The sequence below is a fragment of the Nicotiana tabacum genome, chromosome 6, assembly GCF_000715075.1.
Source record: "Nicotiana tabacum cultivar K326 chromosome 6, ASM71507v2, whole genome shotgun sequence".
NCBI lineage: Eukaryota > Viridiplantae > Streptophyta > Magnoliopsida > Solanales > Solanaceae > Nicotiana > Nicotiana tabacum.
Window position 1 is genome coordinate 133,728,258 of NC_134085.1, and position 19,128 is coordinate 133,747,385.

At 34.3% G+C, this 19,128-nt stretch overlaps 2 protein-coding genes across 4 annotated transcripts; one reads left to right on the forward strand and one right to left on the reverse strand.

The window, feature by feature from the left end:
• The first annotated feature begins 5,510 nt into the window (after window positions 1-5,510).
• On the forward strand, window positions 5,511-11,159 carry LOC107762504 (kinesin-like protein KIN-10C). 3 transcript variants are annotated; one of them, XM_016580864.2, is made up of 17 exons: window positions 5,511-5,875; window positions 6,578-6,743; window positions 6,868-7,068; window positions 7,165-7,354; window positions 7,450-7,655; window positions 7,754-7,938; window positions 8,027-8,066; window positions 8,391-8,468; window positions 8,574-8,633; window positions 8,731-8,781; window positions 8,894-8,984; window positions 9,053-9,366; window positions 9,457-9,503; window positions 10,175-10,196; window positions 10,280-10,348; window positions 10,447-10,485; window positions 10,989-11,159. In XM_016580864.2, exons 1-17 carry the CDS (start codon window positions 5,655-5,657, stop codon window positions 11,031-11,033), a joined length of 2,025 nt encoding a protein of 674 aa, XP_016436350.1. In that variant the 5' UTR covers window positions 5,511-5,654; the 3' UTR covers window positions 11,034-11,159. The 3 variants fall into 3 exon arrangements, 2 of the variants coding, with proteins under 2 accessions (XP_016436350.1, XP_016436351.1); XM_016580865.2 differs by having other exon boundaries at window positions 9,068-9,366; XR_012710727.1 differs by lacking the exon at window positions 10,175-10,196 and having other exon boundaries at window positions 9,068-9,366; window positions 9,457-9,507; window positions 10,251-10,348.
• Window positions 11,160-11,167: 8 nt separating this feature from the next.
• On the reverse strand, window positions 11,168-16,923 carry LOC107762506 (uncharacterized protein At3g49055). The gene is given in 6 exon segments (XM_075255383.1): window positions 11,168-11,823; window positions 12,703-12,819; window positions 12,890-13,001; window positions 15,500-15,576; window positions 15,997-16,756; window positions 16,758-16,923. Coding segments are annotated over 6 exon segments (1,494 nt in total). The 5' UTR covers window positions 16,841-16,923; the 3' UTR covers window positions 11,168-11,478.
• Between the last annotated feature and the right edge of the window lie 2,205 nt (window positions 16,924-19,128).

Genomic DNA, 19,128 nt, shown 5'->3' on the forward strand with positions numbered 1-19,128 from the left:
ATATTTTGATTTTTATCATAATACTCCCCCTTGGATGTCCATAAATAATGTGCCTCGTTAAAACCTTATTAGAAAAAAACCCTATGAGAAAAAAAAATCCTAATGAAGGAAAAAGAGTACACATATTTAGAAATACGCCTTTTGGTTGCCTCGTTAAAAACCTTGCAAGGAAAACCCAATGGGACAAAACCTTGTAAGGGAAAAAGAGTACAACGCGTATTAACTCCCCCTGATGAGATCATCAGTTCACATACAAAACTGTGAGTAGTTTATCACACTTCAAACCACATTTGTCTCGAATAAGATGTATAGTAGACCTCAACCATACACATTCTCGACTTGCTTCATGAATAGCAATTATCTCAGCATGATTAGAAGAAGTAGCCACGATTGATTGCTTAGTCGATCGCCAAGATATGACAGTGCCACACATGTAAACACATAACATGTTTGAGATCAAGCCTTGTGTGTGTCAAATAAATACTCCACATCGACATAACCAACAAGATCGGTATTGCAATCATTGCCATAAAATAAGCTCACATCGGTAATCCCCCTTAGATAAAGCAATATGTGCTTGATTTTATTCCAATTTCTCCTTGAGCGGAGCTATATCTTGTTAAGACATTAACTGAAAAAGTTATGTCATACCTTGTAGTGTTAGCAAGATATATTAGCGCACCAATTGCATTAAGATATGGTACTTTAGGACCAAGAAACTCTTCATTATTTTCATGAGGTCGGAGTGGATCTTTATTTATATCGAGTAATCTCACAATCATCGGGGTACTTAATGGATGTGCTTTATCCACATAGAAGCTCTTTAATTTTTTTTTTAGTGTATGCTGATTGAAGGACAAAAATTCTATCTTTCATATATTCAATTTGTAGACCAAGACAAAATTTTGTCTTTCAAAGATCTTTCATTTTAAATTCTTTCTTTAAACAGCCTACTGCTTTAGGAAGCTCTCCGGGAGTTCTAATGATATTTAAATTATCAACATACATGGCGATTAAATTCAAATCCATATCCTTTTATAAGGACACAAGGACAAATTGAATTATTCTTATACCCTTTTTTCAACAAGTACTCTCTCGGGTGATTATATCACATGCGCCCTGATTATTTCAATCCGTATAAGGATTTTTGAAGCTTTATTTAATAAATTTCTTGGAAACCTTAATATGCTCCAAGAAAATTTAAATCTTTCAATGATATCCACTATACGCATATCAAGTTTTTCATATATTGCCAGATTAAAACCTGAAGTGACTATATCCACTATAAGAGAACATGTCTCCATATATTCAATGTGAGGATATTTACTAATTTTCTTGTGCCACAAGTCGTCTTTATGTCTATCGACTTGAACCTTTCGCACAAGAACACATTTATACCTCAATTGACTTTATACTTTCAGGTGTTGGACTATCCGTCCAACTTCACATTTTTCAAGTGAAGTCAATTTCATTGCGTATTTTTTATTTGGCCAATCTTTTATCCGTCCAAATTTCATGACAGATTTGATCTCAAGATCCTCATCAATATTAATCATATTGAGCGCTACATTATATTAACAATATCGTCGACAATCATTTTATGCCGGTTCCATTATTACCCAATAAAGACATAACTTATTGAGATCTCTTTATTTCATTATTTTCAGGTACCTGAGCCTCTCCCATGAGGTCTTATGAAGTGTTATGTCATGGTGCTCTTCTAGGGCACTTGCCTCCTTATTATGACCATTTTGAATATTTGCCCCTCTCCTTCTTCAAGGAGTTTTATCTTTGGAACCGATTGGTCTGTTACACTTCATGTGTGCCATAGACTCTGTCCCTCATGGACTTTATTCTATTTGGAGCATTAGCAGCTGAAATATGACATTTAGCTTTGGGTCAGCAAATGCGTCTGACAATAATTTGTAAATGAATATCACTTGAACTTCAAGTTTATATTTTCTTGTACGAGGATCTATATGTATTCATAATAATTCATTTCATGTATCACTTTCTCAGCTGCCCATTTTCTCCCCCTAATGTTGGGATCACCAACACATTTCCCAACCATCTTTGGGAACTCATCTTTGTGCATTTTGGTGGCATAATTAAATCATATAGCACATCCATATTTCTATATAGAAATTATTTGGTTTCTGACCGTGAACCGATTGTGATAGGGAGAAATTTTTATAACTTGTCTAGATGCGTACAAGTGCTGCTGTATATTAAATAATAAATCTCATACCAAATTTCGTTTTTGGGAGTTTTGTTCTCATAACCAATGATTTAGCTATAATTGGAGGCATACAATTTCTGCTAAACTAACTTGGATTTAAACCAGTATTATTAAGATAAATCATCATAATTTATATTCTGGAATTGTGCTCTAATAATTTGAGCAAGCAATCTTGCAAAAACCAAACTGCAAGTTGATAACAAATGCACATGTGACCATAAAATAGATGCATCTATTAAAATCATATAATAGTAAACGGTCCACATGGCAGGTGACTGAGCCCATATATATATCACCTTTTATTCCTTCCAGAAATCAAGGGATTCAATCCCAACCTTTAACTGGTATATCATGAGAATAAGCAGCACAAGAGAATTCTTGAAGAATCTTCTATTCTTCAATATATGTCAATGTAATTCTTAATTAATTTTTCGCATCATAATTGAACCGAGATGGCCAACCGGTCATGCCAATTAATATTTGTTTTAGTAAACCTCTAGTTTACTGGTGGCATATGATTCCAACATCATGCTTATATTTGTGTAGTACAAATAAAAAGAAGATCGGGTAACCTTTCATATTTACCCGGTATGATTATAGAAATATGAAGATATTCAATCTTCCTTTCATTTATAGTCTCAATATGCCAATCACTTTGACTTATATAGTTGAAACTCAAAAAGTTTCTTTTGAGACTTTACAATATCAATGTCATGAATAAGTTTATTCATCCGGGTAGTAACAAATTAGTTTTTCCGGAGTTCTTAACAACTTTTGTACTACAAGATCTTTTATCATACCATTCATATGGTAAATGTCTCCTTCACGGAGAAAATTATATCATAATAAATTGTCATGGTCAAAATCATCATAAGCAAAATTATTTATTGCTTTAACTTTGCCTTTAATAACTTTTATAAGGTATGACAAAATAATATTTGGCATATCACATGTACGCGACCAATGACATATTCATGTAACCATACAATAATATTTATTCTCTTTATTTTACTCAAACCTCCCTTAGAGGTGAGTTGTGTGGTATTCATATAATCATGAATTGCATGTCTTTATTCATTGCTTTTATCACATATTGCCACATTCAACTTTAGGAATGAGTTTGCATTCTCAATGCTTATCACAAGTCACATTCTCTTCAAGGAATGGATCATAATCAGCGACGTGCTTTATTATTTTCATACCAATTTGATGGTAAGCATTACCTTCATATTTTGAAGGACTATTTTGAGAACCCTTATTGTTCTCCTTTTATAATCATAGTGATGATTATTATTATTTTGATATTTGGAACGCCCACATTCATTGTTCAACCACCTGTCTTCATTGAAATTTATTATGCACTGTTATCACATTCACTTCAAGAATGGAGCAAATCAAGTGGGACAATTTTTATGCCTTTTCATGAAAAATATATTATTTTTCTTTAGTCATCATTATATCATCAATATGGTACATTGTGACTCAAACTCAATGTCTTACCAATATAAAGGCATGTTAGGCCATAATAAATTGGGACTCAAACCCAACTCTTATCATTATGGAGCATCAAGACTTGATCCCGATGTCTTAATCAATAGCATAATAGGCTAAACAATATTGAGATTCATTCTCAAGCCTTAATTTCAATCACATGCCAAGAAAGTTGTACACAGCTAATTTGCAACTTAGCAAATCAAATTTGCTTTCTTAATAAGTGTACAAATCTCAAATCAGCGTAAAACTTTATTAATTATTTGTAGCATCTATATGAAATACAATTGTTTGTAGTCAGAATATTTCTTCTAAATTTTATTAGAGTTTAAAAGGATCATAAAATCATTGTCTTAATATTTATTGAGTCTCTCTCAAAAATATTGTTGTTTTCGGGGTATACCCTACCTATTGGATTTGATTAAACGTCATGACTTTCCTTCACTCAATTCAACCAAGCAATTAGTGAATAAATTTATCAAAAATATACCATATAGGTAACAACATATATATATAGTACTAATACATAAATTCGGCATTTATATTACCTGAAAAGTGACATTATAGGTAACAACTTACTAGTTGTAGCTTGTGCATCATTCATATAAAATACTTAAAAATGGTAAGTTAGTAGCAAACATCAAGTAGGTTATGGATACTCAAAAATACCTCTTCTAGTAATCATACTAATCATTGTTTGCTTTCAAATGATACGACCATAAATTATGAAGTATACTTTCACAATAGCTGGTTTATTTTTCAAACTTCAAAGAAGTAATTAATCAACCTAGATAAAGATGTGAAGTATTTCTTGTTTTCTTCAAGATGATTTATGCTTTTAATCAGTGTGACTAATTTTATTATTATATTTTATTCCTTTTTTTTTTGTACTATATGCAAGTGTAAAAATCCAAAAGGAAAAAAAAATATTCATCCAAGTAAAAGAAAATATTAAAAGCGGCAGGACAGATTGAAAATAGTTAACACATAAATATGCATAAAACAATTTATATAAAATATCCTTGGTTACCATGACATGCATCATATCAACAATTAACTGCTACTATGATTTTAACATATAGAACTTCAAAAATTTTATTCCATTCATGTGATATAAAAGATGTAATATTAATATGTGCTTATGCAATACAGGTGTAGTACAAAGTTGTGTGCATATGAGATTTTAAAGGAATGACAAGTATAAGATAATCATACCTTCTTACATTTCATTATTTACCATATGTAGTTTCTCTTTACATTTAACCATGTGATGATATGTATGACTTCTAATTGTAATCTTTCTGGATGTAGATTTTTTTTTTGTAGATATATAAATACAATTGGTTAGAGACTCGTGCTGATAACGTGTTATGAAATAAAAACAATTTACTAAAGCATGAACAAGAAATAAAAATAATTTAGTAAAGTATGAAAAAAAAATAAAAGCAACTTAGTAAAACATGAACGAGAATAGAGATAGAGAGAAGGAAGAGATTTTCTTCTTCAATTGTGTGTATTTTCCTATCTATTACAAAGCCTTTATATATGCATGAAAAGTGAAGAAAATATGTCATGGAATATGTCATTGAACATAAAAAATATATCATTGAATATGTCATTAACCATTTGAGAAAAAAATCATGGAGTAAGAATAGACATCCACTATATTTTGATTTTTATGGGGCTTTATTTAGCGGGATTTATTCATGAATGATAAAGTCTTCATAAGGAGCGTGAAAGAGCGCCAGGTAGGACAGACTAAGAATTTGAAAATAGAATTAGAACCCTAACAACGGCTACTTCTCTACACCATAATACATCACTAGTTCACTACCACTCACCAGACAATCCACTCTCTCACTCTAATTCATCCAAATTCTCCATAAATAAATAAATTGTAAAATTTCAAGCTCTGATTTCTTACATGGCTTTGTCAACGCCCGATTCAAATCGCAGCAAACTACCCATCGCAGGCCCAAGAATCTCGCGCAGAGTACGAATTGTTGGAAAAATCCGAGGATTTACAGACCAAGAGTCTGAATTATCGGGTGGAGATTCGAAACTGTGGGTCACTGTGTGCCGGCCCAAAGGGAGCGATTCGGATTCAGAAAAAGTTACAATATCATTCGGAGATGAAGGGAGTAGGTAATTATAAATTGAGTCCATATGTTGATTATGTTCAATTGTTTTGATTTAACATACCCTTTTTCGTTCCGATGTTAAATTTAATGAAGTAGACCCAATATTAGTTTGTTTTAGTTACAGGCGCGGGCGCTTCATTAGGCCCCCAAGATATCAAAAGCCCCAATTCTTACTACTATTAGATATAATAGTATATATACAATTATTGTTTCAAATTTTACATTTGTTTTTGGAATTTGATTGTAGTAGTTTAAAATGAGCAAATCATGTAAGTTTTTCTCTCTCACTAATTAATACATTTATCTCCCTTTTGTTTCTTATTATTCCTCCTCCACATAGATTCATTTTTTTTTCTGTTTAAGACTGATTTCATTTTCAATTTTAACACGATTTGCCTGAATAAGCTATATAAGAATGAATAGATAAAAATGCATTTGAATGTTAATACATACAATTTACCGCGATTTCATTTTGCACCTCAAAAAGCTAGAAGAATGAACTGTAAATAAAAATATATATATATATTCATCAAATAAGTTTCAGGTCTCTTATCGAAATTTAGCTTTAGGGCATCAATTTTGTTATGCCGAAGATTCCCATTTGTAAATGTGTTTTCTACATGATTTTGTTTCTTTTGACATTGATTGGTGCTAGGCTTCCTTTTTTTTTTTGTGAAATTTTTTGAGATTCTCTAGTATTTTGCAGTCGCAAAGATAGATATGAATTAGATAATTGCTATGAACAAGATGAGGATAATGCTGTAGTATTCTCGAGAGAGGTAAAGCCACTGATAGCAGAAGTTCTCAGCGGTCGAAATGCATCCATTATTGCATATGGGGCAAGAGGCAGTGGAAAAACCCACACAATCCAGGTATGTCTTCTGTGTATTTTGCCAATAAGTGGGTTCTTTTTCCATGTATCTCAGTTTCTCCTCTGCTTCTCTAATAATAACCTTCTGTTACTTTTAAACTGAGGATATTGTTTCTCTATGTTAGGGTTCTGTGGACAAAGAAGGTTTGGCAGCAATGGCAATAGCTGAGATCCTTTCGCAAACAAAGGATGCCCAGAAAGCAGTCCTCGTTTCCTTTTACGAGGTGTTCCAGGATCATGTCTATGATCTTTTGGACCCTAATCATCCCGAAGTTCAAGTGCTTGAAGATTCTCAAGGAAAAATAAAGCTCAAAGGACTTTCTAAGGCAAGTTAAAGTAATCCAATTCAATTCTAGGAGTAAAATATTGAGATATTGCACATTGTTATGGTTAAGATCGCTCTCTTCTTTTCTTTTACGTAGGCCGCTGTGGATTCCATTTCACACTTTCATGATCTAAGTGCTTGTTTGGCTGCACCATGCTATTCAGTACAAAAGACACCACTCCAAATGCCCAAAAGGAGTCACAAAGGGTTAATGATACATATAGCATCTGCTGATGACATCAAGGGTAGTAAAGGCCCCAATGTGATGAACTTTGTGGATTTGGCAGGTTAGCTAGTCCTAAACCTCCAAAAGTTGCAGAGATTTTCTCTTTTGCCGAATAATTGCTTTTTAGTTATCTTCACTGTATTATTATGCTCTCAGGCTATGAGGATTCCCGAAGAAGCAGCAAAGATGGAATTATGCTTACTGAAAGTGCTAGAATAAATAAGTCTTTATATGGCATTATGAACGTGGTGTACGCTCTGAACACAAATGAAAAGCGGGTTCCTTATCGAGAAAGCAAACTCACTCGGATGCTGCAGGAATCTCTTGGTGGCTCCAATCATGTTTTGCTGCTAACCTGTTTGGTAATGACTTTTCTCATTCTAACATGGTTAGATATTCTGTGTAGATTCCAAGTCGTTTTGAAAGATTCCTTTTCTCACCCTTTCATTTTTTGTTCTAGACTCCAATCCTTTGCCAAGATACTCTTTATGTAGCAAGTTTGGCTTCACGATCATGTCAAAGTGCTGGCCAGATATTGACAAGCTCTACAATGAAAAGTAAAAAGCACACCAATCAGCAAGCACGACTAGTGGGTACCCCATTGTCTGGGAAAAAGAACAACTCTGGCTCCAATTTGATAGGAAGGTATGCTACATGGCATATCATATTATGAACTAGAATATATGGTTGACGGATGTGTACTGAAATATTTGCTTCTTTGTTTTCATTGAAGGAAACTGTTCAGTGACAGAAAAGCTATCATCTCTAAGCAGGTACCAGTGCATTGCTCTTTGGTTCTGATTCCAATATAATTGGTTGCATTAACCATTAAAAAGAATAGTTTACTTACAAGTCCGCTACTTTAGTTGTCAACGTCAGGTTTGTATCTCTATGTTTTAGGGTGTGACATTTTGAGTTTCTTCACTCCACAAATTCTTTCTCTTTTGCTTTTGGAATGTTGCTTTTAAATTTTTGGTTGGGTTCATTGGTTTAATAAAACGATGGAAATTACCTAGTCTAGTTGAAATCTATTGGTAATGCCTACAGCATTTTTACATGTCATTGATTCATACCTATAACTTGTCATTGATTCATAGGATGATGTCACCTCAGCCACAAAGTTTAAGCCTCTTTCAGAGAATGCTTCAACTATCATATCTTCCTTCCATAAAAAGGTATATGACTTTATCTGTTGAAAGCATTGGTTTACTAAAGAAGTTAACATCTTATTCATTGTTTAGTTTATGCCTCATGGAACTTAAGATGTTATATATTGCTAGACTTCTCAAGACAAGTCCAATTCAGATAGATCTAGAGCCATGATATCATCAGCAGAAAATGTTAGTACACTTACATTTTGTAAATGCATTTCTGTTCCTTTTATATTTTTTCTGTTTAAATGGCTATGCGTGGGCTTGATCAACTTATTGGTTGCAGGAAATCCCAAGTGTTTTCAAGGAAACAATCTCTATTCATAAAATGGAAAAGGTGAGGCAACTTAAATTTGTTTATACAGTAGTCATTTAATTAAACAATTTTGACTGATGCACTTTAATTAATTGGTGTTATCTGTGTAATGATATTAACCTTTGCATCTCAGGATGCCTCTCCACCAAATAAAGCAAAGGATTTAAAAGTTACTCCCGAAGTTCATTGTGATGTCAAAGAAATACTTTCTTTTGCAGATGATGGTAGGTTGTGTTAAAAGTTGGTTATTGTGTTAAATTTGAACTTTTACTCTCTCTTTTTTCTCTCACAGTGCTACAAATTGTAGATGTTGATACAGAGGAGAAAAGTGGAGATATGAACATAGACAAAGTAGCATCACCACCACTAAGTGAAAGACTTAGAGAAATAACGAATAATTTACGGTTGTTGGAGTCTTCAACTTCTTTGCATATGTTGATGCCAAAGCAGTTGGACTCATCTCAAGGAAGCCTTGAAAGTTCTGGTGACATTATAGAACCCAAAACCCCAAAAGCTGAAACTGATATGAGAACCGGTGACAAATTGGAGATTGCCATGTATACTAGTCCTTGGGAAAGATTTCATATGCGCAGTTCTGGAGCAAAGGTTTAATTGATTTACTTTCGTGAGTAGTTCTTTAGCATTTTTTTGTCTGATGCCACTTCAACTTATTCACTCTCCTTTTTCATTGTGCAGAATTGTCTTGTCCAAGAATATCTGAATTTATTAAACACTGCAAGCAAGTAAGTGAATGATTCCCCTATATAACCGGTTCTCCACTTTTCATATAGTTCTTTTCCTTCTGATATTAATTGTCAATTTTCCTTCTCATCATATTTTTATTCCCTTCCAAAATCCAAGACAACTAACTTGATGATATTACTTCTCAAGCTATTTTCCCTGTCCAGCTTTCACTTATTTTGCAACATCCTTTTTTCCAGTTGTAATAAAGCATTAGCTAAGTGATGAAAATTGCAAGTTTGTAAAAGAAGTGCAACCCTCATATTATGTGATCTTAAGTAGCACAACACAAGTGAAGAAGCAACCGTGATATTTACTTCTCAACCTATGTTACACCGTCCAGCTTGCACCTTTATTGCAACATCGTATATTTTAGCTGTAAAGCATTAGCTAAGCGGTGAAAACTGCAAGTTCTAAAGTAGCAACCTTAATGTTATGTTATCTTAAGCAGCAAACTGCAAGGTTTCACAGTTCCTTCTTTTGGATTATGAGGGAATGACTCTAGCCAGAACTGGTCTTGTAAACCGCGCTTTGATGCTAAGACCGAGGCCCCCAAGAGTAAAAAGGGGTGGTTGTTATTTAAATGGGTTTCAGTATATTTGTTTATTCTTGTGGTGTGTGCATTGGCTAATATTTCTTATAACATTCTTCTTTCTCTCATTTGTGATTACAGAGAAGAGTTAACAAGGATCCAGGTAAGATCACATGTCAATACTATTCTTTTTCAAGCCTATCATTGCATATAATAGTTTATAAATCAATATCATATTTCGCTTAGGGCATCGGAGAAAAGAGAGCAACTTACATTCTTGAACTACGTGAAGAATCTTCAGAACCCTTTAAGAGTGTAAGGACCTTGGACATAATGTTTTTGCAACTGGAAAAAAGAAAAAGATATAGTGACTGTACTTAAATTTATTGATCATTTTGTTTACTTTTGTGCAGCTTGAAGATTTGAAAGAAGTTGGTCTCTCGGAAAAGGAGGTACTTTTACTATTCTTTCAATTTTTCTTGATGTCCAATGTGTTGCAGCTAATTTTGTAAGCTTAACGGTCATTACTGCCATATACTTTAATTTTCTTGAGCGCCATAGCCTAAGAAGAAAAAGTCCAATGTATGTGGGAAAAAGATAGTGTTACAAGTAAACTTGCCAAAGTCTTGTATGGTTGTTTTGATCTGGTATATATGCGTGTTCTGAATTTGACATTAATTTTCTTCATGCACTTCGCCCCTGTCAAAAAAGGAATATAATAAAAAGAAAAATTAAACAAGAAAGACATCTTGAGTTGAGGAAAACAAGTTAGAGGAACACGAAGAAGTAAAAATTTCACTTGATTTTTCAAGAACTTATTAAGTATGTTGGGATGAGTTATAGGACCTTCAAGCATTCACTTGATATTACTAGTAACTTTGTCTATGGGAGATGAACTATTATTCAAGTAATTTTTGCCCTTATTCTCTTGTTTTCTGCTTATGTGTCTTTGCAGATAAATGGCTTGATGAGGAGAATGGCTGGACAGCTTTTCTGCTAGAATGGCCTTTTAAGAATTGTTTGATGGCAACTAGAAGTTGCCAGCAGTTATATTATGATGATTTTGAATGTAATATGTTTCTTTGCAATTGTTCAAACAAATGGAAAAACATACTGCTTTGTGATATGCTATGCTTTTGTGGAAAATATACATAATTAGTCTCATGAGACGACTATCCAAGAACAAGAATTATCCAACTGAAGCTGTTACCTTCACTACTGTTTTGTGTGAAACTTATCCCAAAAAGGCATCGATAAATCAGCCCATAGAGCATCTGGCTCAGTCGTGATCATTTCTGTACAATGGGCCAAAACAAGGGAAGAGAGAGAAGAATAACAAGCAGAAATTCATGTACAACATCTAAATAAAGACTATTAACTTTTCTTTTTGAAATTAAAACCCAAAAAAAAAAACTTTAGGCTTGGTGGAGAGTGAGAATCAAATATTAACGGAGTAGTGCTTGCATTTCTGGTAGCATCCTTGTCACGTTTCGTACACCAGTTGTATTATTAGCAGTGCCAAACTTGAGACCTCGCCATGGCCAACACAAACGCCTCAGTCTACGGCGATTTATTCGCTCCCTTTTCTCTACTTCTTCTAATTGTCTTGTTAGCTCCTCAATCTGCTTATGTAGCTCAGTAGCTCTGCTGTCTGCAAGTTGGAGAGAACTCTCAGCTGCCTCCCTAGCAGCGATGGCTGTCGCCACTAGTTCATCTTTCAGCTGCAACTTGCTATTGGAAATACGTGAAGCAGCTCTTGTCTTTTCCAATTCTTGTTTCAGAATATTAACCTGTCGTTAACAAAATTTTAGCATCACTTTTGCCTCGGGTTCACAAAAAAATAGTGTTTTCACTAGTCTTACAAGTAGTAGTGTAGCTTAATCATAAGCCCATTAGAAAAACAGACTCCGTTTCGGCTTTCCTGCTTTCTTTAGCTTTCTAGCTATTCAGGGCAATTGGTTCTCAAAGGCTCACGTCATTCCAATTGGAATAGTTTATAAATTAAGCAATCAAAATCTACACTGTTCTTTATTTCATACATTAGATTCCCCATTACAGACATTGTGAATACCTGAACCCAAAAGGTCTAAATAAAGGTTGGAGAAGCTACAATGGTACAAAGAAATGCCAAGTATTTGAGAAAATTGTAGTTAGAAAGCATATGGTAGAAGCTGCACATCAGTAAAATAGAGTATATTGATCAGTGGCAGAGTAATTACCTTTAGGTGTCTATTTTCTGGGAAAAGGGAATTTTTTGGGAGAGTTCAGGACTAAGTTTTTCCTCATATTTACATATGCTAGCACAGAAGAGAGAAGCACCGGTACTCCAAAATGAACCTATTCCCACGTTCTTCTGGCCTCCTAAGGAAAGCAACTTCCCCTAGAGAGAGATAGGGCAGTAAGGACACCCTCTACAGCTTAAATTGGCTAGAAAATGTAGCCTAATTCCTCTCATTCTTTGAAAGACAGTCACTGAGTGGATTCATTAATTTTAGCTGAATTAGTATGTATTCAGGAATATTTGCTGCATCAGTACTGTAACCAACTTACTAATGCTTTACGTTACTGGTCGACCACCAAAAATAAAATCTAGCAACTACTTGTGATAATGTGAGGGCAGAAACAAAGCAAGTAAAAATAAGAAAGCTCGATAGATCATGCGAACCTACCAGTTCTTCGTGCTCCTTAATAGCTTTCTTTCCAGCTGCCACTTCCATTTCACAAGCTTCTCTCCATCTAGAGATTTGTTCATAAGCGTCTTTATTTTCTACTACGAGTGCTTCGACCTGGAAGATGAGACAGGGAAAAAGCATGTAACAGTTGAACATCTTAAGGGCTGGTACCTTAGAAACTAACCTTTTGAGTAAGCATCATTTCTCTATCTTCCAACTCTTTAATGTATATCATGTTTTCTGCTAGTTTCTGACTTTGTTTGTCTGATAGAATCTGCAGAGACCCCATGCCTGACCTGGCAGTTACTAGATAATTAAACACAAGACTCCAGGTAAAGCATTAAATCAAGGGTAAACTTTCTATCATCCATGTTGTCCAACTCCTTGCCCCAACATACGTATATTTAGGAGTTCGTCAAGCCTTGTGGGAAGAATGAGATTAACAGACAACAAGATCACATGTTTGAGCAACTTTAAAGAAAGTTTATTGAATTCATTTAAAGAGGGGGAATCAACGACAGTGATATCATCTCGTTCTTGAACTTCTTGCAACCTGACAGAAATGATCTCTCAATGCATAATAAGGAGCTTTAAGATTGTACCAGAAAAGGTACACTTTACCACAGCCAATTGATTGAGCCTCATTCGGAGAATGTTATCCTAGTCAATGTAATGCTCTCAAGCACCAGACTTGGTTTTGCACTGTAGTTAATGACATAATGCTATTACTGCATATTCGAGTTTCATGCTCCCACCTTCACTTGTAAAATTTGAAAGATAATAATCTTATACAAACTTGATCTAAGATAGTATCATATTGGATTCAATCATGCAGTACGGAGTATAAGAAGAAGCTAAAGGAAATACCATCCCTAATTTTTGTAGGATTGCGTATAGGTGTTCGTAACACGCAGCGGAAGACAATAACAATCCTAGACAGATCTTTTCGTGTTTAAAAATTTATTTACATGTCAATAGATCGGATCTAAGACGTACCTGGTGAAGAAAGTCTCGTTTCAAATTCTTCGATAGTGCGAAGACTCTATGCGTATCCACACCGAGACCGATCCTTACTATCAACTCTTTGATCAATGAAATCCGTGAACAAATTGAACGAAAATTACTATGCTGAAATTCTTCTCAAAGTTTCAGCCCGAAAGTAAAAGAAGAAAACTAATTTTCTTATAAAGAATAGTTCTTGACTTTTTGCGGCACACTTACACGTTTTTTTCACACACCTCATGTTTAGGACTAATAGGTATTTATTATAGTACCAATTAATAATTCATTCCCAGAAGGTTTAGGAAAATTTGAGGCGGTGACCTACTGTAGCACAAGACCAAATTTGGACTTCTCCACAATTTTCCTTAGGAAAACAAATCTCATTCCTAACGAGAATTAACGAGGCACGCAGCAACGACAAACTTTTCCTTTTGTCTTGTTGTGCCCACATAGTATTACCAATTATATATATATAATTTGATAATTAGTTTATATATATATATATATATATAATTTGATAATTAGTTTATCCAATGGTTAGTCAAGAAATATAATTCAATTTACTATTCCAAATAGAAAATCAATTTATTCACAATATTAATTATATCCTCTGTGCTAGCAAAGAATATAATAATATTTCATTTGGACTAATAATTTAATATATTTGACTAATTAAATTCTTTAATTTAATTATCAAATAATAAAATAATTAATCTTTTAGCAAAGATCAGAACACTCGTTAGTGTGCGACCCCATAGGTTCAATACTAAGCCGATAGTAAATTGATCACATCAATATACTAATCAAGGGTGGCGTCTAGCAACACTCCTTAACGACCGGATAGAATGAAGTATACAATTTACTCTCAAGAACCAGTAGAAGAATAATGTAGTAATTCCTTCCGTCCTTATAGCTCTGAGTCACCCTAGGATATGGTTCAACTGTCAAATCCTTATAGGCGACCAACTATGTGTTCATGTCAAATATAATCGACCATCGAATGACCTAAGAAACTCATTTTTTCTTTCATTCAATTGCCCTGGCCAAGGTCTTGATTTGTTCGTTTATAATTCATGACAACATGGAGCTTAAACTCATTACCTAGAGTTGACAGATTCCATCTTGATCATTCACTAATTCTACAAGCATTTAATCGTACCCAATATCTTTTCAACTATCGCCCTAGGGCCATAGGTGTCTGGTATCAAAGCACAATAAATAACTTGTCAATTACTATGACGATCTCATGTCAAAGAAAAATCTTACATCACATTCTTCAAGAGAATATCTTATTGACAGTTTATGGTAATTCTAATCATTAGGAATTATCCAATGAGTCGGTTCAATGATCATATCTCTATATGCATCATCTATCTATGTAATTTAGTTAATGAGATCAACTAATCTTTATCCCATAAAGACGATCACATAAATATTGATCTAACCGGATTACTAATGTCCAAATTAATAATCCTACGATCAAGAACAAATTTAGATTAAATTAAAAAAAAAAACTTTACTCTCATTATCATGATCTCCATCACAATGTCAAGTCTCAAAATTTAATCAAGGACCTTATCAAATTAATCAAGCAATTAATAACAATGATAAAAGAATATCAAATGCCATATATATTTTATATCAAATAACGTTCACAAAATTATGTTCAAATCATCAAATATGATATTGGACCTAGGGCATATCTACTATATCCCTAACAATTTTAAGGTGGGCATGATAACATCTAAATATAAAGTATAAACATAAAAACTGCATTTTGCCAGCACAATACCTAGATTCCTCCAAAGACCTCTGCAACTGTGTGATTTCAAGTCTTAACTTCTTTGTTATTGTTTCTACAGTTGAGGCCTGGTAAGCATCAATGAATAAATTATATCAGTCTCAGAAACATGCCAAGTGATTTGCTCTCAAGATTATAAAAATACTGCTGTCAAGGTAAGGAAACTTCTGTTCTAAAATCTCTATGTATATGCAAAGGTCTAGGAATATAAGCTTATCTACTCTATTAAGCTCTTTCAAATTGACATATACATCTTTATATTTGTATGACTATTGATTCTGAAATTTGTCATCTCAATATTTGAATAACTTTACCGTTGGGTGACCTTGCTATTTTTAGAGTATGCAGAACGAAATATAGAATTTAGAGCCATGGTTCAAAGTTAGCACGGTCTTTAACATATGTAAGTACTATATGTGTGTGCCTGTGTATGCGCATACACTATTTTTTTTTGTATACGTATAGATGCTCTGAGCCAAAAATGTTACCAGACTAACAGCTTCTATTTGGCATTCATCGTTATCTGACTTAACGCTGGTATCAGAATCCAAATTATCTGAAGATGCTTCACTGGTTGCACTTCCCATCATAAACCCAAACCCAACCTTTTGCAACCCTCTCTCTGCTATCTGCAAAATTGCAGCTCTCTTCTGTTCAGTATTTCCCCTTAATCTGTTCAAACTCTTCTCCGCTGCTTCCTTCTCCACCAAAGCAATTCTAAGCAAGCTATTAATATCTCCATTCTCCTCCGCTAAACTCGCCACACTGTTCTCTAATTCTCTCCTCTCCTTTCTCCTCATTTCCTCATACTCTCCCCATTTTTCCTCTACCAAATTCACCAGCTCTAGAACCTTCTTCAGCTCCACAGAAAAAACAGCCTTCTCTTCATTTAATGGCTTTGTTTTTTCGCACTTTAACTGATCAGAGTTTTCCGTTATATACACACGTGAATTGAAATTCTTAACCAATCTCAGTAAGCCATGCTTCGCTGATTGCACGATCTCCAAATTGTGCGAACAAATTTCTGATTGCTCTCTTTTCTCACCTAATAATTCCTCAACTCTCTTCCTAGAAACCTCAAGCTCGGTGTTAATTCTCTCTGTTTCTCTGCGAAAATCTATTTCTCTGAGGTGAAAATCATCCTCAAGTCTCTGAATTGCGAGGCAAAGCGCGTCTCTTTCGCTTGAGACCTCTTTGATTGTCTCTGCAAGATCTACATATTGCTTGAGAACATCGTCCTTTTGCATGGTGAAGTAGTTCGTCCTTTTGCGTCAACTCCGATTTTAGGCTTTGGTTGGAAGCGCCAAGAGTCTCGAGATGGTGAGTTTCCATTGGATCCGTATGTCTCCATAGTTTGTAATTGAAGTTGTCATGAAGAGAAAGAAGCAGGGCAACTACCAGTCAAGGACAAATGAATGCCCATTAGGTGGTGGGGTAATATATATTTATACTTTCAACATGTCATGTCAATTGGTATAATAACATATCATCAAAAGAGAAAATGATAATACAAATAATATGATTGTCACTCTTGTTAGAACAGGCAAAAAAAATAGAAGTTAACAAGAAATTGTTGCGTGTGTTATAAAATAAAAGTAATGCAGTAAAATATAAATAAGAAGAGATAGAAAGAAGGAAGAAGTGTTTTTTTCTTTCACTTTGGTGTATTTTTCCATTGCAATTACATGGTCTTTTATAGGCATAAAAAGTAAAGATGATGGACATAAAGTAGGAAATTCAATCTTTAAGTTATTCACAACATGGGCATCCAATGTAGCATCCAAAGTAGTATCCAATGTACAAACTATTCGTAACACTCCCCCTTGGATGTCCATGTAAGATAATGTGCCTCATTAAAAACTTACAAAAAAAATATTGGGATGTACATAGTTATTTATAATATGCATTGTTTGCTGCCTCATTAAAAACCTTACCAGGAAAACCCAGTGGGACAAAACCTTGGTTAAGGAAAAGAGTGCAACGTGTAGTTATTCCCCCTGATGAAAAATCACTTAATATCTCGAAGACGACGCATTCCAATCTTATATATTAGTTTTTCAAATATTGAGGTTGGTAACGCCTTAGTGAACAGATCAGCCAAATTATCACTTGAACGAACTTGTTGTATATCTATTTCACCATTCTTCTGAAGATCATGAGTGAAAAAGAATTTCGGTGAAATGTGTTTTGTTCTGTCTCCTTTGATATATCCTCCTTTCAATTGAGCTATGCATGCAGCATTGTCTTCATACAATATTGTTGGAATATTCTCTTTCTAAGAAAGACCACATGTTTGGTGAATGTGTTGAGTTATAGATCTTAACCAAACGCATTCTCGACTTGCTTCGTGAATGACTATTATCTCTGCATGATTTGAAGAAGTAGCAACCATAGTTTGTTTTGTCGAACGCCATGATATGGTTGTACCTCCACTTGTAAATAAATAGCCTGTCTGAGATCGACCTTTGTGTGGATCAGACAAATATCCTGCATCTGCATAACCAATCAATGATGGCTTGGATTCATTTGAATAAAATAAACCCATATCAATGGTCCCTTGGAGGTATCTGAATATATGTTTAATACCATTCCAGTGTTTTTGTGTTGGCGAAATACTAAATCTTGCCAATAAGCTTACTGAGAAAGCTATATTTGGTCGGGAATTATTGGCAAGATACATTAATGCCCCAATTGCACTAAGATATGGTACTTCGACACCAAGAAGCTCTTCATCATTTTCATGAGGTCGGAATGGATCTTTCTTTATATCAAGTGATCTCACAACCATCGGGGTACTCCATGGATGTGTTTTATCCATATAGAATCGCTTTAAAATCTTTTCGGTGTATGTTGATTGATGGACAAATATTCCATCTTTCATATACTCAATTTGTAAACCAAGACAAAATTTTGTCTTTCCAAGATCTTTCATTTCAAATTCTTTCTTCAAACAGTCTACTATTTTTGGAAGCTCCCCAGGAGTTCCAATGATATTTAAATCATCAACATACACGACGATTATAACAAATTCAGATCCAGACCTTTTATAAAGACACAAGGACAAATTGGATCATTCTTGTACCCTTCTTTCAACAGGTATTCACCCAGGCGATTGTACCACATACGACCTGATTGTTTCAATCCGTATAAAGATTTTTGAAGCTTTGTTGAACTAGTTTCTCGAAAACTTTTATATGCTTCTGGCACTTTAAATCCCTCAGGTACTTTCATAAAAATTTCGTTGTCTAATGATCCATACAAATAGGATGTAACAACATCCATTAGATGTATATCAAATTTTTCTTGCACTGCCATATTTATGAGATACCTGAAGGTGATAGCATCCACTACAGGAGAATATGTCTCCATATAATCAATTCCAGGACTTTGGGAAAACCCTTGTGCCACAAGTCGCGCTTTATATCTAACGACTTCATTTTTATCATTTCGTTTTCGCACAAAAACCCATTTATACCCTACTGGCTTTATGCCTTCAGGTGTTCGAACTATGGGTCCGAAAACTTCACGTTTTCCAAGTGAAGTTAACTCTGCCTGGATAGCGTCTTTCCATTTTGACCAATCATTTCTCTGTCTACATTCATTGACAGATTTTGGTTCAA